The 19,571-nt window shown below is 52.7% G+C and overlaps 4 protein-coding genes across 4 annotated transcripts; 1 reads left to right on the top strand and 3 right to left on the bottom strand.

Moving 5' to 3' along the window:
- Positions 1-4,405: 4,405 nt before the first annotated feature.
- BDZ83DRAFT_717682 (AAR2 protein) lies at positions 4,406-5,946 on the top strand (the record flags this gene model as incomplete). Its single annotated transcript, XM_060511974.1, is given in 2 exon segments — positions 4,406-4,663; positions 4,675-5,946. The coding sequence occupies 2 exon segments, from the start codon at positions 4,406-4,408 to the stop codon at positions 5,944-5,946; spliced, it is 1,530 nt and encodes a 509-aa protein (XP_060367661.1).
- Positions 5,947-8,401: 2,455 nt separating this feature from the next.
- On the bottom strand, positions 8,402-11,124 carry BDZ83DRAFT_196957 (P-loop containing nucleoside triphosphate hydrolase protein). The gene is made up of 7 exons (XM_060501633.1): positions 10,822-11,124; positions 10,516-10,625; positions 9,488-10,456; positions 9,326-9,433; positions 8,757-8,885; positions 8,541-8,702; positions 8,402-8,479 (listed from the first exon to the last, which is right to left on the bottom strand). The coding sequence occupies exons 1-7, from the start codon at positions 10,956-10,958 to the stop codon at positions 8,436-8,438; spliced, it is 1,659 nt and encodes a 552-aa protein (XP_060367660.1). The 5' UTR covers positions 10,959-11,124; the 3' UTR covers positions 8,402-8,435.
- Positions 11,125-12,088: 964 nt separating this feature from the next.
- On the bottom strand, positions 12,089-14,260 carry BDZ83DRAFT_572110 (phosphomethylpyrimidine kinase; the record flags this gene model as incomplete). Its single annotated transcript, XM_060504468.1, has 11 exons — positions 12,089-12,127; positions 12,181-12,260; positions 12,338-12,567; positions 12,625-12,737; positions 12,790-12,855; positions 12,911-13,061; positions 13,115-13,274; positions 13,334-13,718; positions 13,803-13,885; positions 13,952-14,133; positions 14,208-14,260. 11 exons carry the CDS (start codon positions 14,258-14,260, stop codon positions 12,089-12,091), a joined length of 1,542 nt encoding a protein of 513 aa, XP_060367659.1.
- Positions 14,261-15,002: 742 nt separating this feature from the next.
- BDZ83DRAFT_717679 (Rapamycin-insensitive companion of mTOR, N-term-domain-containing protein) lies at positions 15,003-19,266 on the bottom strand (the record flags this gene model as incomplete). Its single annotated transcript, XM_060511973.1, is given in 4 exon segments — positions 15,003-16,502; positions 16,518-16,754; positions 16,810-18,256; positions 18,317-19,266. The coding sequence occupies 4 exon segments, from the start codon at positions 19,264-19,266 to the stop codon at positions 15,003-15,005; spliced, it is 4,134 nt and encodes a 1,377-aa protein (XP_060367658.1).
- Between the last annotated feature and the right edge of the window lie 305 nt (positions 19,267-19,571).

Below are 19,571 nucleotides of genomic sequence, written 5' to 3'. Positions count from 1 at the left end.
AGGATTTCGGAAAACGGGGACTTTTTTTCTCGGTAGAGGGCGAAAGCACAGGGTTGGCAAGGACGGACCTTTGGAGTGGCCGAGATACCTACACATACACGGACGTTCAGGGCGTCGACAGAATGCGTTTGACAGTTAATTTGCTTTTCGCGGTGGAAAAGGAAATGTAAAAGATTCTCGAGAAAATACACCTCTTTCACAGCATTACTTTGGCAGCCTGACTCGCGATGCGACTTACAATTGAGCACAACTACACAACTAAGCTTTGAACGGTGACGAATCAACTCAACCTACAATGACATAAACAAGTAGTCAAAATTGGACGAACACCGTGTGCAGTGAGGCTGAAAAACTGAGTGATGAAGCTGAAAGCCAAACTGACTGTTGCAGAATTGGCATTTTCTTTTGGAACAAGGATATATCGATGTTGAACTGTCTGATGACGCAGATGGCAAAGTGTGGGAATAATGGATGGTAGCACCATTTCCCTTGCAAGCCTAGTTTGATTTTTTTGTCTTCATCAAACAAGCGGCATTGCACTTCTGACATGCATGTGGACAAGGATTTTGCGGGAATAGAGACAAGGGTTCATTTTAGGATCTTTTGTGTCGTTTGTTGGTTCGTTCCCATTGTGTTGGTGTTGGTGTCGGATTTTTCTTGCCAACGGTGTTTTAGTGTTGGTCTGCTAGCGCTGGTAGGTAAGGCAGGCTGGGCGGAGAGGGAAGGGGAATGGAGGGGAGGGGAGGAGCGGGGGCGAGGGAAGCTACGCTAGGTTTTGGCTTAGTACCTAGGTAAGGTAGGTTGACTTCTTTTTTTCGGAGAGAAAGGATCTATGTGTAACTGACGCTACGGGAGTCGGTCGGTTTGCTCGCGTGTGCATGAAGGAGGGTGTGTGTGTGTGTGTGTGTATGTGGAAGAGAGTGTGTGGATGTGTGTGGGAGGGGTGGTGGTGACATGGGGATGGATGAGTGGCGCTGCTTATTCTTACGTTGATGTGGACGAGGGGTTGTTTGTGGCAGGAGAGAGGTGCGGCGCGGATAGCTGCATGTAGGGTAACAGAAGGAAAGGGTGTTGGTTGGCAAATGACAATGGGATTGTGTTTTTGGTTTGTTGGTGAAGGATGAAGACCTGGTTAGGTGAAGCTCTCGGGGTGGCATCTTGGTTTTTGCCTTGTAATTCTCAGGGTCTCTCGGATTGTCAAGGTGTATGAATCGCAGCAACAGAGAGGAAATACGTAGAAAGAGAGGGAGAGGGAAAACAGGAGAGGCCTCCAAGGTTTCTTTTGAGTTGCGGGACCGGACATATATGCGAAATTCCGGGAGGTTTGTTGGCCAATACACTTCCAAGGTTCCCGGTCTTATTCCTTGCAGCCTGAAGGTAAGAAAGGCAAAGTCCCAAGAGGAGGGGTAAGGAGGGAAGGAGGGAAGGAGGAAAGTAGAGTTCTGGTTATTGACGGGTGATTGACAGGGGCCGCTGCTTCTTTTGAAAAAGCTTGTTCAAACCTTCGACCTGCTTGTTTGCCTTCCTCTCTACTTCTATCGATGTTTTCCTTCCGAGTTCTGTGCATATGCGGGATTTGGCGATTCGGCGGGGCCGAGGAGTGAGAACAGACTCGCCGGTGACGACGAGGCGTTTGTTCGCCCTCTTTTTCGAGGTTTAGGCGGTGGGATGTCGTGAATGTGAAGGATGAAAAAGAGTCGGTGAGCATACGTTGGCGTTGGTGTTTAAAATAGGCCAAAGGCAGTACTTCTTTCCGACCGAATGCCTGGTTGGCTCATATGCGACAACGAAGGAAAGTACGAGGGAGCACAACCTTATGGAACATTGAGGAAGGAAGGATCGATGCAGTTGGTGATACTGGTGAGAGGGGGTGCGAATGAGAGAAAAGGAACATTCTGTATACGTTGAATTTATTTTGGCGGCGGCGACGGTGCAAAATGATTATTGGGCCAATTATTGAAGTCACCTCACTCAAGGTATTCGTCGTACACGTACGCACCGAGCAAACCAACACGCCGAAGGGTGCGAGGTGCTGCATCCAAACGGGCGGGCTCTGGGTTTTTGTTTAAATTCTGGGTTGTGTTGTACTCAGAGTACACAGAGCCAATGAGCAAACAAACAAATACCACCTTTGCGGTTTTAAACAGGACGGCACAGCGGACCCCTCTTTTTCGTTTTCCCTTTTTTCCCGTTGTTGGCTTAACGGTTGTATTGGGGGCCGCACCAAACCCGCGAGTCCCTGCATATGGGCTTGGTTGAGTTTGCTTGCTCCTTTTGGGTGCCGATGCGCTTGTGGAGTTTTTATGGTTTGGAAATGGAAAACCCGAGTGAATGGAACGGCGGGGTGGTGGTGACGGGAATTCGGGGGCAGGGCACAGGGTTAAAGATGCAGGAGAAAGAATGCTTCTTTTTTTTTTTTCTTTCCGCATTTAATCCTTGGTGTCGATGATACTAGCGTTCATGTTAGTTTATTGCGTTTAAACTACATCCCGTAGTCTCCTTTTCCCTTAATGTAAGGTACACGTGTCAAGCACCTGTCTTGTTTTGTGTTTTTTGGCCCCCAATTGTAACGTGAAGGGACCGTGGGATGCATGGGAAGAAAAAAAGTCGGGGGTCCCGGAGTGGATTCTTTTACGGATATCGTGGACGGGTTGGTGGTGGTGGTGGGGTTTTTCTCTCTGGTGGTTTGTTTTCTTAGGATGCGGGTTTTCCGAGTTCCGGAACTCGGAGGAAGGTGTGGGGATGGAGGGGGATTACGGATGTCGCTTCGGGGCGGGGCGGGAGGGTAAGAGACGGGAGAAGAAGACGTTGGTTGCTTTACGGAACCGAACGGCGGGTGGTGCTCCACTGTGTGGACGGTGGACGGTGAGAATTTTTGTGTTTTTTGCTGATTAGATGTACCCGTATCGATGCCGGTGTTCGTTCTCCGTACCTTAGGTACCTTACCCTAATTCTTGGGACGGATCAACGGGATGGCAGTCTTGTTTTGACATTCATGGCGGGAGCTAGAGACGGGTAGGACTAAGGTATCTCTCCCAAATTGCGACCGAGACGTTTCTCGTTGACTTGCTTCCTCACCCCACGACCACGGTCAATCACTGAGGTAGGTGCTCGCCTGGAACGATCGATGAGTGGAAATGTCACAATGCTGCTCTGGGGCTCGCCTATCGCTGTTGTGATTGCGAGTCAATTAAGTCTCCTGTAGATTCGAAAAGACGGCCTACCTTACTTACCTTGGGCTCATTACCGCCCGGGGTGCTCCAACAGTCAGTTGAGACCTACGGACCTGGAATTTACAGTGCTGAGCCACGGCCCATCAGTTTGGCGGCTCTACCGGTCCGGTAATGTCGTCCCGTGTCTCCCACCTTCCACCACCACCCCAGGTGAGATGGGTAATCTTAGTAGAGGTTACGCATGACGTAGTCTGCAGTCCTCAAACCTGGAACATGTACCGATACGGCGGGCATACGGCAGCAGCATACGAGTAGCTAAAGTATCGCCTACAGGCTATCCAACACCCTCTCGCCCCTTCCTTCCTTTTGTTTTCGCCGGGTTGCCGCATTGTCTCGAACGGAAACGAAGCTAGGTGAGGGGAAGGTCCAGACCCGTCTGTGGTTGTTAGAAATCTGCTGTCTGCCTCATTGTTGTCTGAGGGAAGGAATCCCCCGGGTGAGATGGAGGGGGAAGGAAGGGGGGGGGGAAGGGGGTCAAGATGGATAAGCATGGGAGGGAAGGAGTACCTAAGGTAGGCCGCACCAGACAATGATAAATCTTGGTTGCTGCCTCGGCAGGGTCGCATTCTTCGATCTTTCTCTCTCTTTCCATTGCTCTTGAAGTTTTTTTTGTTCCTTCCAAGTCTCGAAATCCGGTCGCGTCAGGGCATTCTTTGCTGCCTCGCGTGCCCTCCGTCGCGTTTTCTGGCCGGAACAACCTCAACCTTATCTTACCTCACCTCCTTGTCCTTGACTACTACAGACGACCTGCTCGATTTTTCTCGCCCGCACCTCGTTTTTCCAACTTCTTCGGCGCCCACTACGGATACCTACTTTCCTCCAGAAAGTGTGTTTCCGGAGGCTGGATTTACCCAACGACCATCTCAGGCAGCCTCGACCTGCTTCATCGTCACTCGTTCTTCCTTCGTCTTTTTCCGCCTACTCTTCTTCCGCGCTCCATTCCGTCGCCCGCACAACAATAAAATTCCTCGGAGAGCTTTTTTTTTTCGACAACGCTTTGCTTCTCCTCGACAATCGTCAACAACACGTCGCTTTCGTAACAACCATTTGGCTGTATCATTCGCTTGATACCCATCAGAATTAGGCCGTATTCTCTCCGCGCCTCGACTTATCTGACGATTCTTAACTTAGGTTCGGACGGTAGTGGGGACTACTCCCACCATCTCCAAAAGATGACCGCCGGCGCCTCCATCGACGCCCCTCTCCGGCCCGCCCTTTTCAAAAACTCGGGCCTGCCAAAGTCCGACTCTTCCGTCTCCACCAGAGCTCCATCCTGCAAATCCATCCGCGTCACCGGCGCCCATCCTCTCGGCTCTTTGCACGTACACCAGCCCGTCGACTCCTCCCTGTCGCAACAAGTCACCATGGACCACAACACCGTCCCCGACGACGATGAGCCCCCGCCTCTGGCACCCATCGAGTCTCTTGATGTCGCCGCCAGCGCCAACCAGCAGGCCTCCCCCAGCATGAGCACCGACTTGGAGGAGGAGATGTTGTCCTCGTCATGGACTTGCCTGCTCACTTCACTGTAGGCTACGATTCTGTCTCCTTCACCGCCCGCGAATTTGTCGGCGTCAGAGACATTCCCCTGGGCTCACATTTCTTCTGGGTCTCGGAGATGGAGGCCAGCACCACGCGCTCCGGTTTTTGGATCATCAGCACGGCCGCCGAGAGGATCCACGTCATGCAATGGGACAAGTTCAACGAGGTCATCGGCGAGCCCGCCAGCCAGGTCGAAGCCCGTTTCCAAAAGGATAACATCCAGGACATTTACCCCAAGCTGGCCCCCTACCAGATCCGCGCTCTCAATGCCACCGTCAAATCGGCTACATCCGGTTCTTCCAGTCCCGAACCCGAGTTCGCAAGAAACACCAACATTTGGCAGCAGCTGACCAACGCCATCACCGCGCCTCTCTTGAGCAGAATTACCGCCCGCCAGGCCAGTGACTGGGCTGTGCATACCTCGGACCGCGTGAAGGGGGCGCTTATGCTTCCCGCTGAGCTCGAGCTTGAAAAGAGAATGCCCAGTGTTGTTGCAAGCACAGAGTTGAACTTTACCTTCAGCCAGGGCGCCAAAACATACGATGCAGAAAGTGTCGGCGCTCAACGTACTGAGCAGGCAGTCGATGCGACTGCTCACTTGCTTTCCGGTGGTGCTACTGACGATGACGTTGTCGGTGAGCTCCAGTTTGCCTTCATTGTCGGTATGCATCTTGGCAACGAGGCGTGTATCCAGCAGTGGTGGCACATGCTGGTCTCCATCATCTTGAAGAGCTACGCACTACCTCTCAAGCGCCCGGAGCTGGCCCGTTCGCTCCTGCAGACTATCACGGCTCAGCTCGTCTACAACGAACGCTACCTCGATGGGTCCGTTCTCGACTACGGCCCTTCATATGCCCGTGACCTACGCATGGCCCTGATTGTCTACAAGCGGCGACTCAACGAAGTGCTCCTTAGCCTCAATTCGCTTGCCACTCCTGAGCAGGCTGCCGTCGGTCAGGCCTTCTCTGAACTCGAGACGTGGGTGTGGAAGTTTGGCTGGGACATCAGAAGCGACTATCTCAGAAAGGGCAAAACTATGCTAGAGGACGGCGAAGAGGTTGAGCTTGAGATGGACGACCTTGAAGCCGAAGATGAACGTGGCGAGTTCGCTGCTGTGGTCGTTGAACTGGATGAGAGCGGAAAGCAGAAAGACCTTGTCTCATGGGATTAGGGTTCCGGGGTCAGGCGCTGGTTGGAAGCAAAGGAGAAGCGCCGTCGACACTCACAGTCATGTGCCAGCAGCAGCAACGGCACCAAGGGAATCAGTGCCACTGGCGCAAGCACCACCGATACAAGCACCTTTGGCACAGCTAACATTGGTAACCCGCTTCTGTCTCCGGTTAGGCCTGTGGGCGTGAGACCTCGGCGCTTCTCATCTCGAAGAGCCTCAATCATTGATATGGTTCGACCAAAGTCTCGCAACTCGAGCATGATGCATGTTGACTTTTGAGTATGGGCATCAAAGCATGGATGGGCATTGTCATTCGGCATCATTCAGCGGGGAGTTTTCAGGTATCGGTTTCTTGGCTTGTTTTTTTTTATCTGGGGGCATTCAGAATCGATCGTTGGGGCCTGGCATCGTTTGACTTTGAATCATCTTCCTTTTCCGACTCTGGCTTGTGCAAGGTTCATGAGGACGGCTTCGGTCTGCGTCTGTGGCATAGGCTGGCGCGTGATACGGAGGATTATAGGTGGTATGGCACTCGTGGCTTGGTAATTTTGATAGGCCGTTACTTTGTATGACTGTATGTCCAGCTAGGAATCATCCCTTTTGCTACATGATGTGTTTTCCCTGGGTCGTGAAGTGAAGTCTGATACGGTTCACCATGGAATAGCAAGCCCTTTGTTTGTGAGTACATTGATTACCGTGGGAGAGACCTGCCGACTTGGACAGAAGGCTTTGAGTGTTTAGCAATTCTTTTGATATCGTATCCTCAGTTGACAGTCACATAAGAGCCTGGCCGTCTTGTCATCTCAGACTTGTTTCTTTCGTTCTTTGTTGGTCGTTTGGGAGTCAGTCCGTTACTGAAGAACAGAGGTGTAGACCAGATCAATTTCTGTGATGGATTCGGAGACAGGCTCAACTAAGTGGGCTCTAGCTCGTCCTTCACGATGGAGGGGGGTATTACTGAGGATCTTGCACGACGAAGTCAAGTTCATACCCCTTTTTGGGATTCATATAGAAACCCTTCCGCCCCCCGCCTCCCGCCCCCCTTTTTCCGAGACGACGAGCGGTGTGGCGAATCTCGGGGCAAGCTGGCTCTACTCTAGAGGTCCAGAGACATCAAAACAGCCATGTCACATGAATACAACAGGCTTTTTCCCGCATCTCGAGGTTTGGAATCCAGGGATGGAAACTCAAGACTTCGAGGAGAACTGTATTGCAGGTAAAGGAACGTGTACCATGACGACGATATGATTTCCATCTCCATTCCTCTCTCAAAAAGAAATGATGCTGAACGGACGGGCGGGGCCGAGTCAAAGTATCAGAAACTCTCTACGACCCTGTCCTTCCCTCTGCTCGTTCCGTGTCAGATTCTTGGGCCCTCGGGTTATTGCACAGTAAAGTCCCATGTGGCCATTCAGATACTCGTTTACACACAGAGCGTGAAGAGGCACTTGAGCGAGTTGGGGGAAAAGGGTGGACAGCAACCCAGCACATGACTGACGAAACTTCCATCATCCAAAGGGAGAACGGAAGGCCCATACAGGGATGGTCACGTTGAAGCATGACACGATCGGAGCAGTCAGTACGTTCAAGCAGACGGGCGAGACAATCATACCCTTTTGGGCATCACAAACATTGACTCCGATTCCCGCGCTCTCTTCTAGTCATAGAAACACCCATCCATGATCCCTTCCAAATAGTCCCACAGGCGCGTTTTATCGAGTCTGTGGATGGCGGACTTTTCCCCATAAAGACGCCGCTGCAAAGGAGGTCAAGTATCCAAAACAATACCAAGATTTCGGGGACGAACAAGGCGACAGCATGTAAACGATGGTTTGGTGTCAATGAGGCGGCCCACCCCCAGGCCTCGGCTGGCGTGAGGCCTTAACTTACGATTTAGTATCATATCAAGAGAACAGTAACGAGCATGCCAACCAGCATTAAAAAGGCTATCACGCACGATGTCCAGTAGAGAGCATGAGTATGTTCAAGTCTTATCATGAGATGATCTTCCTATTACTACTTGAGCAGTAAGCCGCCCTCGACAGGGCCATGTATGATATACACAGTCATCTAATGAATGCCTTTACGACCTGTCGAGCTTTCGACTTGAGCCATCCATACTTGCTCATGGAAGAGCATCAAAAGTGACTGGGACCCCACGAGGATCTCTATTGCAGTCCACGACACCAATCATCGTGTCGTCTCCGTTCCGTCTTAACTTTTTGTTCAACCTGATCCACGTTTGACCATGCCTGAAGAGATATCGCACACAAGCCCCAAACCGTTATGGGCAAATAAAAGAAAACACTCAAGGAAAATGAAAACAGCCGTGGAGGAATACCAGACTGAAGGAGACACAGATACGTGTCCCGGGTACCTCGAGTCTAAAACCCCCGTCTACGTGAACGCCGATTTTGCATGAGAATTGCGCAAGTTGCCGCCGCATGATGAGTCACTTTGCCTTTGGAATGGTCCGGTTGGCAAGCTTCTTACCAACGACGAGCGCCTCCTAGAGGAGCGTTGTTAGCGTTGTCTGTAAAGAAAGTCCGGTCAGCGATTAGGCCACTAGACTTGGGGAGAATGGAAACACGTACTACCGCCACCGCCGCCACGGCCACCACCACGGCCACGGCCCCAGCCGCCGTAGCGACCACCACCGCCGCCGCCACCGTAGCGGGTCATCTCAGCGAGACGGGGATCAATCTCCTGCTTGGCCTCTCTGAGGACGTTGACAAGGTCACGAGCCTGCTTAGAGTCTGCGAGAAAATTAGCACTTTGATCAGACAGGTAAGGTAAGAGGAAGGACTGACTGTCAGTGGTGAAGAAGGTAACGGCGGTACCCTTGGCACCAGCACGACCGGTACGACCAATACGGTGGATGTAATCCTCCGAGTTGTTGGGGTAATCGTAGTTAAGCACGTGAGTAATATTGCGAACATCTTGAGCAAGGGGTTAGCAGACGCCTCACGGTTTGTATAGCAACGTTCCAGCCGGGAACCACGTTTGTTTGATAAATATATCAGGCTGTTTTCACTCCGTCGAAGACAGGGCAGTCCATATGCGTCAAATGCCATCCTGGAAAGTTCAATGTACCGGGTCCTCGGGCTTGGGGAATCTTGGGGACAGCTTGAGCGAATCAAGAAATGCCACATCCACGCTTGTACCATAGGCAAATGGGAGGCACAAGGGTGGAAAAGCGAGTATAGCGAGCCAACGGCTGCACACCAGACCAAGACTCCACACAGGAGCAGAGAGAACCAAGGAAACACGAATGCATCAGGCAAGAGTGCGCAAGTAAGAGAGCCCCTAGACATAAGAGTAAAGTACAGCACAAGGCTGCTGGAAGTTGCCATGTAGGTTGGGGGGGAATGATACTCACCAATACCACGCGAAGCGACGTCGGTCGCGACCATGATGGGAGACTTGGCAGTCTTGAACTGGTCGAGGACCCAGTCACGCTCGTTCTGCTGCTTGTCACCGTGGATGGCTGGGAAATGTTAGCTACGGTGCAGAGGATTAAGAAAAGGATGGGACAACATACAAAGCGCGGGCCATCCGTCCTGGCGAAGGAAGCGGGTGATCTCGTCAGCGACACGCTTGGTGCCGACGAAGATGAGGACCTTGTTCTCCTTGTTGTCCATCATCTTCTCAAGGTGCTTGATCATGCGGTCACGCTTCTCGCTCTCGTTGACGACCTCAACAATCTGGGTAATGCGGTGGTTGGCAGCCAAGTCCATGGAACCGATGTTGACCTGGATGAAGTCGGAAAGGAAGTCGGACGCAAGAGCGCGAACCTCCTTGGGCCAAGTGGCGGACCACATGAGAGTCTGGCGGTCAGGGCGAATCTGGCCAATAATCTTGCGAATTTGGGGCTCGAAACCCATGTCCAACATGCGATCAGCCTCGTCAAGAACAAGGTAGGTGACGCGACGCAGGTTGGTCTTGCCAGCCTCGAGCATGTCGATGAGACGTCCGGGGGTGGCAATGCAGACCTCGACACCGCGGGAGAGATCGCGGATCTGGGGGCCCTTGGGAACACCACCGTAAACGCAGGTGTTGCGGATGCGGGAAGACTTGCCGAACTTGGAAATCTCCTGCTGAATCTGGACCGCGAGCTCACGGGTAGGGGCGAGGATCAGGACAATGGGGCCATCGCCGGGGGCCAGCAGAGGCTGGGCGTTGATGTGGACGATGGCGGGAAGGCAGTAGGTAAGCGTCTTTCCGGAACCAGTCTCGGCAATACCGACGACGTCGCGACCGGAGAGAGCCATGGGCCAACCCTGGGACTGAATGGCAGTAGGAGCGGGGAAGCCCTGAGCCTTGACCTCGTCCATGACATATCTGGGGAAACCAGCCTCGTCAAAGGTCTCGACGGGCTTGGGGACATCGTTGCCAGCAATGGCAATCTGGTGCTTGCGACGGAAGGACTCGACGTCCTCTGAGCTGCGGTTGGCGACCTCCTCGTGCTCCTTGTAGAAAGACTTCTCGAACTTGGGCATCGTGGAAAGATCTGTGCAAAAACAAGTTAGCAAACGCGTTGCCTGTGTATACTGTCGTGAATCAACTGACCCCATTCTTGTGTGCGAAGACCAGCGCCAAGGTTGTTCATGCGGTCACCGCCACCGCCGAAACCACCACCGCCACCGTAGCCGCCACCACCACCGTATCCGTTGCTGTCACTGACCAGTTAGCAAAAGTGTTGACGACAAAGTCTAATGATAAATGCTGAAGCTGGGGTTGGTGTTGTTTGGAATCGACACCGCGCTCCAGATTCGGAACAAGCATCGTGGCACTACGAGCGGTGTCGCGCCAAGGCAACAGCCGCCTCGTGAACCTGACCGACGTGTTTGAGGATAGAGTCAGAGAGATGCTTACCCGTTGGAATAGCCACCGCCGCCGTAGCCGCCATCGCGACCGCCTCTGTCCTGGCGATCACGACCACCGCCGTAGCCACCTCCTCCGTAGCCGCCGCCGCCGCGACCACCACCGCCGTATCCGCCGCCGTAGGACATGTTTGCTAGTTACGAAGAGCGCGCGAAGTGTTTTTTGTCGTGAATGGTGCTTCGCTTGCTTGAGCGATGCCAAAAGAAAGACCGTGGGGAGGGAATGAAGACGCGAAGTAGACTCTTTTTCTGGAGCGAACCGAAAAGAGAACTGATGCGTTGGAGGGAGGGGGATGGAGGATTGTGAGATGGAGGAAGTGAGGGATGCAGATGAAAGAAGGGGGAGAAAAAGAGTAGGAGGGTCAGAGGTTTTGGGGAGCGCGAGGGAAGGCGGTCCCGGGGTGAATTTTTTTTCTTTGCCTGCCCAAAACTTTTCGGCGACCGCTACCAGAAGGACCCTGCTAAGGCGAAAAAGGTACGTACCCAATGCACGTGGGCCTGTTACTGCCTTTATCGGCTGGATAAGATGGTGGGTCTGACTCGCGATAAGGCACCTCTGCCAAATCTGCACACTACAACTGCTGCAGCAGCAAGGTTCTTGACTTTTTTTTCTCTGTTTTTTTTATCTGCCTCTCTCTCACCTTGCTGGTTTGGTTACTATGGTACTTCGGCTTAGACCGGGGTGTCTCCAGCTTTTTTTCAGACTTTTGCATGCGAATTGCGGAGACCTGGTTTTGAATGATTGGAAATCGTTTGGCCTCGAGTGAGCCTCAGCACAAGCAGTGCAAGGGAACCCTTTGACTGCTGCTGTTTGGCATCAGTACCAATTGGGACGGCATGCGCACCCGCGGCGGGAAGTCAAGGGAAGGAAGGAAGCACGGCAAGATGCATCAGACGACATTGGAAGCTTCTATCAGCCCGACGAGTAATGCTCAGCCTTCTCTCTGTCTAAGGTCTAGCTAATTTATACTTAACGTACCTAAGGTAACGAAGGAAAGAAAAGGTAGGTAGGAGCAGAAACTTCGTCCACAATCTATGAGGCTGTTTTGAGTATCAACACGGCAGCCATGTGATGTAGGGGCCACCATCCTTGCCTCCATCTTGCTACACCCGTTTCCAGTTCAAGGCCAGCCCTCCATCTATCGTCTTTGGTTGAAGGACATTCGCTCCAACTGCAGAGCATTCACCACGTAACAAACAATAATATTCACCGACAGAACGCCATTACCAGCTTACCGGTAAACATTCCTCGCCGAAACTCACCGGTAGGGGAACATCTCCCAGAAACCAATCTCCATCTACAACACAGTTAGCCCAAGCTTCACCCCGCCCCACAAACATTAAAACCAACCTTTGTGCCGTGAATAAAGATCTTGATCAACCGCTCTATACTCGACGGGCTCTGCAAGGCGGCATGTCTCTCAATCAACTCTGTGATTTCACCCCCGTCAGTCAGCAATGAACAACGACTTACTCAACCATACGGGATCAAAAAAATCTCCACAAACCTGAGCCGGTCTTCACCGCCCCGACATAGTCGTCAGCGACGTAGTTCTCGATCCACTTCCAGTACGTGTTCTCCTCGCGCTTCGTCTTGACGTCCCCGTGGAGCTGTTTCGCCACGGCGCCGTATCCGAGCAGGCACGGCGCGAGGGCCATCTGCAGCGCAATCCAGTCCTCGCTGACGCCCACGTCGAGAACGTAGCGCGTGTACGCTGTGCAGGCTGTGTGTACGGGCCTTTGTCAGTCTCGTTCTTGTGTCCCTCCCCAAGGGGCCAAAATTCACAAGTTAGACTTGCCTTGATGTTCCTCTGTCGCCTCGATTTCAGGCACCGTGATGCCGAAGCCCTTGCAATAGTCGATGTGTAGGCTCATCTCACGAGTTATGTGGTTGACGATTGTGGCACCCTAAATGAGTCAGCACAGAACGAACCACTCCAGAACCATGGGCGACACTTACAGCTGAGATGTCTGCTATGCTCTTCGCCTTGTACGAAGCCAGTGCATTGGCTCTGGCGAAGTGAACCTAAGATAGAAGATGAGCAACCAAGAATTTCCGCTGAGGACCATAGCACACGTACTAGATAGAGGTAGTCCTGGATGAGATACTGCTTGAACGACTCCATGGGCAGCGTTCCGTCTCCCATGGCCATGACGAAAGGGTGATACACAAACGTCTTCCAAACATCCTTGACATCCGGCCTCTCAAGCATGTACTCGATAAAGCGCCCCCTATCGGCTTTAGTCAACTCGTTGCCTATACCCGTGGTTTATAGAGAGCTTACGGTGCAAAGGGTAACGTATGGATAGAGTGAAAGTGGTTCAGCGGCCCATGTCCCTTTCCGTACCCAGGAGCAGTCTTGATCCCAGCTTCAATGTACCGACAAGCCGACTTGACAGCCTCCGGTACACCAAACCCCTTTGCCAAATTCGACGCAACAGCAGCTGCCACACAAATCAGCCTCCATCATACTCAATCACGACCGAAGAATCTCTCAACTCACAAGCCAAAGAACAGCCGGTCCCATGCGTATTCGTCGAACTCTGATACGGGCTCTGCACATGCCAAAACTCGCCGTGCCCATACAACACATCCACAACAACAGCCTTGTCCTCCTCGCTCTTGGCCACACTTAAGTCAGCCTTGAACGGCGCGTGCCCGCCCTTGACGAGCACCCACTCGGGCCCCAGCTCCTGCACCGACCTGGCCATCGCCTCGAGGTCCCCGACGCTCTCGACCTCGACCGGCGCGTGGCCCGAGTCCTCGAGGATGAGCTTGGCCTCGGGGATGTTTGGCGTCAGGACGGTGGTGAGCTTCAGCAGACCCTCCAACAACGCGGCGACGGCCTCGCGGGGGAGCAGCTCCGCGCCGCTGGTCGCGATCATGACCTATGGCAAAGTTTGTGTGAGTAAACTCGGGTGCTCTATCCAAAAAAAAAAAAAAAAAAAAGTGTGAACATGACGTTTTCATACCGGGTCCACGACGACCTTGGGGACCTTGTGTCTCTTGAGAGCCTCAACAACCGTCTCAATCGTAGCAGGCGAAGCCAGCATGCCTGGTTCCGAGTCAGCTGCTTAGATCCATGGAACAAAAACATTCTACAATGACGCCAAAATCTCACCAGTTTTGACAACGTCCACCCCGATATCACCAATACAGGCATCAATCTGCTTGAGCAGAAACTTCTGCGGAACATGGTGAATGTCGTGCACTCCAGTCGTGTCCTGCGCCGTCAGTGCCGTGGTGGCCGTCATAGCATAACAGCCATGCGCCGCGATGACTTTTTGATCCGCCTCGAGGCCTCTTTGAATCCCCGTGTCAACAACTTTTCTCTGCGCCTGTTGTCACAAACTGGAGATGAGAGAGTGTGTACTCACGCTCCGCCAGAGCAGTCCGAGCCGGCAATGACGAGAACTCGTCCCTGAACCATGTTGACCAATGTAGGAACGCAAAGAACTCGTCAGAGGGAACGTCTCCGGTTCCCAATCTGTTGTAGGAAATAAAGAGCCTTGATACGTGTAAGGTAGCAATCAACTCTCCGGAGCTTCTTTCCGTGTAGAGGGATCGGACATCATCGGAGGACGGGGTAGGCACGGCTGACGACGGATCGGTCGCGGGTCGAAGATGTCACTCAGGTGGGGGCGGGGCACCCTTTAGTTTTTTGCTCACCTCAATAAAACGTTCGACTTGCAAACTCTTCCTCGTGTTCCCACGCCTTACTGTGACCGCGCCTTACTGCGTCTTACTGGTAAGTCGCGCATCATGGCTGCCGTTATTGTATGCACAACCCTCTCCCTCGAGGTTCAGCACTGGCAATAAAAGGATGAGTGATCTGAGCAAGAGAGATGAGAAAAACAAGCCACTTTTGATTTGCCTATCGTGTCGACACCGTCCCTCCCTACCTACACCATTTGAGAATCGATACGCAGATGGCCACCAACTCCATCCTGTCCTTGAATATCAATCCGTAGCTTCTCTAGGTCCCTTTGCCGGCCAAAACCTCAGCTGGAGACTTTATCCACTCCCCCAAAGTCCCGAGTTATAGTACAAGAAAAGCCAACAAACAAAACGCCTCATCATGATGCCTCTCGAAATCCACTGATACCTTTCCGTTTCAAATGCCAAGTAGTCTCTTGACGATGAGCAGCTGTGTGCAAACGGATCACACAACCTTACGCGGTCTCCGTCGAGTCAGCTGAGCTGTCTGTATCAAATGAGCTCATGCTGTCCGATCGCTCCGCCTTCGGCAGAGGCTCCGTCTCCGCCTTCAGCTCCGATGGATCTGAGATGCTTCGCTGCCTCTCTGTTCGGTTTTCGTCGCCCGAGGATGCGTTTTCCTCATCTTCGTCGACATCTTCGTCGTCAGATCCACTATCGCTGTCTTCATCAAAGACAATCCTTCTGAGAACGTTTTTATCAAACATCTCGAGAACCATTCGTCTGATAGGCAGGCGGTAGTGATTGTATTCCAGCATAGTCATGACGCGCTTGAACATTTTGGGGCATCTAAACCCTGCCACCTTGTGCTGCCTGATCTGCATCAGTTCACCCATCGCCCGCTTGTACAGAACCATGTTGCCGAGGTCGACAACGAGATCCAAGATTCGTTGGTTGATGGCCTCTTCGTTAGTGAAGGCCGGCAGCTCCTCCTTCTCTAGAGGCGGACGTGCTTCTGTTGGGGGTGGCGGGGTTAGAAAGGTCTTTTGCGTATCTGGCAACGCAATCTTGGAGGCAATAGCGTGCTTCCAGGGTTTGAACGAGAAGAATTTGGACAAGTTGTTGGGGATGCAGAATCCCATCGACTCTCCTCGTGGTGAAAGATTTGCATCCCATCCACATTCTGACAGGATCTCAAGACCGTGGGCGGATCGAGAGACTAGTCCCAAGACGAAGAAGGCGGTACCACGCAGACTCATCACCTCGTGCTCTTCAGCAATCTTGACAATGTCTTCAATAACATCGCATGATTCGATAAAAGGGGCACCGAGCTCCATGGATCCCACGTTGCCGACAGCCCACATGGAGGCCTTGACCTTTAGCATGAGCTCGGGGTCTTCCGACTGCATACCGTACTCTTTGATCGTGCTGGCAAACTCGGCAAAATGTCCCTTGTCGCTCAGTAACTTGCACCCCTCCTGAGTGCGTGCAAGCTCGCGATAGAAGTGCGGTGGAATGTGATTCTCTGGCTCGGCGTCTGCTTGAACTTCCTCCACCATGTTCATACGGTTCTGATGCTCCTCCGGATTCTCTAGGAATGCCTTGGCCAGGCTGGTCTCGATCACACCGACATATGAGTCGTTTCGACCGAGGAACCAGTCATCCATCTCATTGCTGATATAATCAACGCCGTCGAGGTAGTGGTAGCCAATGGACGAGGACAGGAACCGCAGTAGGAGAGGAGCACCGATCTCTCCCAAGTGGTCCATTGTCGGACGACACTGGACGACATACTCCAGATATGCTTTCTTATTGCATGCCTTCTCGAGGATCTTAACCGCGGTTCGGCAGACCTCTACCTCGGGGTCGTATAGTTGGTCGCACAGCTTCTCGATAGCCCACTTCCAGTCAATCTTGCCGTGGGAGGGCTGCGATGCATCGAAAGGTCGAGTGGCGTACTTTCGCAGCGCGTTCGTCGCCGTGATGCGAATCTCCCTCGTCCCAGACGTAAGTGCCTGTTCTATAAGCACTCGTGGGTGTCCCGGGATGCTGTAGTCAAAGTTTGAGAGAAGCAGCTTGATCAAGTCAGGGCGCTGCTTGTGTCCGAGAATGTGGTACATCATGTTGAACATTCTCCAGCGTTGTAGAAGCTCCAAGCCCCTGGGATCACCACTTAGGACTCCGAGCATGGGGAAGTATCCTGCGCAAAGTGTGCTTTGCAGTCGACCAGGGGAGAACATTGGGTCCGTGGATGTCAATCCGCTGCTCTGCGTTGATTGTCAGTGTCTTGATGAAGCCGCCAACGATGTGTCTTTTGCTTACCGGATCGCATTGAGCGAGGCACTCAGCTATCTGCCGTAACATCTTATGATCTTGCAAGTACTGAAAGCCCTCATTTGACTGAAGCAGAGTGTGCATCAGCGTACATCCGACCCTGACATACTTTTGAGAATTCTTGTTGCTTGTAAGATCCGAAAACCTGTGCTTAAAAGGCCGGTAGAAGCTCATGATCCTGTTCATAAATTTGGACACTCGGTTAACCTCGTCCAAGCGCTTCCCATCTTGGAGCGGTCCTTCGATGATTCGCGAGATGACATCCCAGTTCCATTTCAAATAGTTGGAGCTGTTCAGGACATTAGACTCCACCAAAAGCTGCCGGATCGCGCCCTCTTGAACCACAATCCCGGCGTTGCTTTTACGGTGCATGTCTGCGAGATTGTCGCTGGAGGGGAGAGTTCCAGCAGTCGCGATAGACGGTGTGCTCCTGTACAGCGTCTTGCTCACCGAGCTAATCTGATAAACTATGCCCGAGGCAACGAATCTGTTGTCGTCTTTGAACTGAGTCGCCGCAGCGAAGAGTTCCGGAAGCAGAGGTAAGTCATTGCTCCATGTCGCGGGGAGGAGCCTGCTTGCCAGCTTCAGCACCTCGCCAATCAGAAGACACGTCTTTCTGGATAGCTGAGGGTCACTGGTTCTGGCAACTTGAAGCAAATTTTCTAGCAGACCAGCCTTGACAAATGTGGCTAGAAGCAGGGCAGTGTAGTGATCCATGAAGTTTTGCTCTCCGCTATCTTCTTCCACTGGCAGAGCATTGGCTGAGGGCGTCTGGTTCGGAACTGATTTGAGGCTTGCTACTCTTCCATATGTCGTTAGGCGACGACCAGCCAGGAAGGAAGAAGCCCATGAAGGCGATTTGATCCGGAGGAGAAGGTAAATGAGGTCAATGACTGTCTCTCGGATGGTTGCTTGTGGAAGCACCATGCTAGTGAGCAGCGACTTGATGGCTCGAGAGTCATGCATAGTCAGCATCATCAATCCCGGCCAGCTCTTCAGGATCTTGGTGATCGCCTTGGCGTTCTGCTTCAGTAAGCTCTCATTTGCAAGGATGATATCTGTGAATGCCGTGAAGAGAACCTCCAGATCATAACCGGAGCGCAAGTAGATTCTCTTTTGTGGGTTATCCAAGATCTGCATATAAGACGCCGTGAGTGATTCGGGCGATTTATATGTTCCTTCGATCAAAGCCTCAGAGAGCGGTGAAAGACCGCCAGAGGCGACTGCAAGGGCTGGGTCACGAAGCATAATTTCAGCAAGCGTTTCCAGACAGATGGAGCGTAGGCGATCTTCAGCCTGCTCGGCAACAGCGGCTATAGTCCTCACAACAGCGCGTGAAAGCTCTTTGACTCCATCCTTGACGTCCAAGAAGGCCCGAACGAACTTCAGGGCCTGTTCACGCTCCAGATCTGCTTTTCGGTCTTTGATCAAAGATCTACAATTTGTTAGCTGCGGCTCGCAGTCTTGCCAAACGTACAAACATGGCTGAACTCACGTCACAACAATGATGTCAGTATTCAGACTGCGGATCTTCTTTAGAGAAGACACATCTGAAATGGCATAGCGAATCATTCGGTAACCAGCTGCCACCACTTCTCTGGCCTCACTGAGGAGCATGACTTGCATGCGAAGACCGAATACCGACCACACCAGGTCGTACTTCAGAGTTGGATGCCGCCTGAACAGATCAACTAGACTGTTTCCTCGACTAACATAGTACTCTGGCGGCATACCTTCCTGCTCAAGGGCTTGGAGCAACTCAGCCAGGAGGAAGGTTGGTGACTGCTCGGCCGTCTCTTCATTGTCCGAACCAGCGCCACTGCGAGAGGCGCTGGGAGGTGAGCGCATGCCATTGTTGGCAGAAGAAAACAGTGGTTCATTTGTCCTTTGTCTTGTGGGTGTGGTAGGAGTCGCCTTGAATCTCGAAGCGTCTGTAATCTTCTGCCGCAGATTCTTGATGCGCTGGTTGGATGCGTTCAGCTCTGCTTCGACCTTGGCCCTCTGTTCCTTGGTTTGCTTTGCTTTTTTGGCGTTCAAGGCTTCCAGCATGTTCTCACTTCCGTCCTTGATCTTCATCTCTCGATTCAGCTGTTCCTTGAGAATGGCTAGGGTCTGTTCTGCAGCCGTGGCGGGATCTTCCTCGTCGACCTTATCGATGCTGTAGATGTCGCCTCGGGAGCCAGAGCGAGATGGCATCATCTGGCTGCGCAGCTCAGAACTAAAGCTCCCAGGGGCGATTGAGGGGTTGAGGGAAGAGCCTCGGGGTCCGAAGCTGACACCCGAGGCGCCCAGACTTCTCGATCCATTGACAGAGGCGGATGGCGGCTGGAGGCCGCCGGTGCTCTCTATGCGTTCGAAACTCGGACGTGGATTGAGGGTATTGGCGCTCGATGCCGACTGTTGAGGCGACAGCGCCTTTTGAGACTGTCCGGAGGCGCTCAGCATCTTGGCGATGCCTCTCTATGTTACCACCTTGCTACGGGGCTTCTCCGGAGGTTCTGGCATTCGGGCGACTGTTATTTCAATACTGATTTGTTTAAAGAAATCCGCTATCGGGGTATCAGGGGTTGGGTAGTCGTGGTCGGGGTTCGTCCGCGTGGAGTAAAGGACTGTCGTCGATTGCTTGAGGCTCTGTCGCGGTAGGTGGGTAACGAGTTTCGAATCGAGGTTCGGACAATTCTTAAATTTGCAGGCGGTCGAAATATGGCGCGAGAGGTGAGGAGGAGCAGGCTTTGATCGGGCGAATGTTC

Source organism: Colletotrichum acutatum (genome assembly GCF_030867785.1).
Source record: "Colletotrichum acutatum strain CBS 112980 chromosome Unknown BDZ83scaffold_23, whole genome shotgun sequence".
NCBI lineage: Eukaryota > Fungi > Ascomycota > Sordariomycetes > Glomerellales > Glomerellaceae > Colletotrichum > Colletotrichum acutatum.
The sequence above is the reverse complement of the archived record's forward strand: the minus strand, read 5'-3'. Positions and strand labels throughout refer to the sequence as shown.

Coding starts and splice junctions, on each gene's coding strand:
- BDZ83DRAFT_196957 (XM_060501633.1), bottom strand. CDS start 10,958: ATGTCCTACGGCGGCGGATACGGCGGTGGTGGTCGCGGCGGCGGCGGC. Junction 10,457..10,515: donor TCTTCGCACACAAGAATGGG/GTCAGTTGATTC, acceptor GTTTTTGCACAG/ATCTTTCCACGATGCCCAAG. Junction 8,886..9,325: donor CGTCGCTTCGCGTGGTATTG/GTGAGTATCATT, acceptor CCCTTGCTCAAG/ATGTTCGCAATATTACTCAC.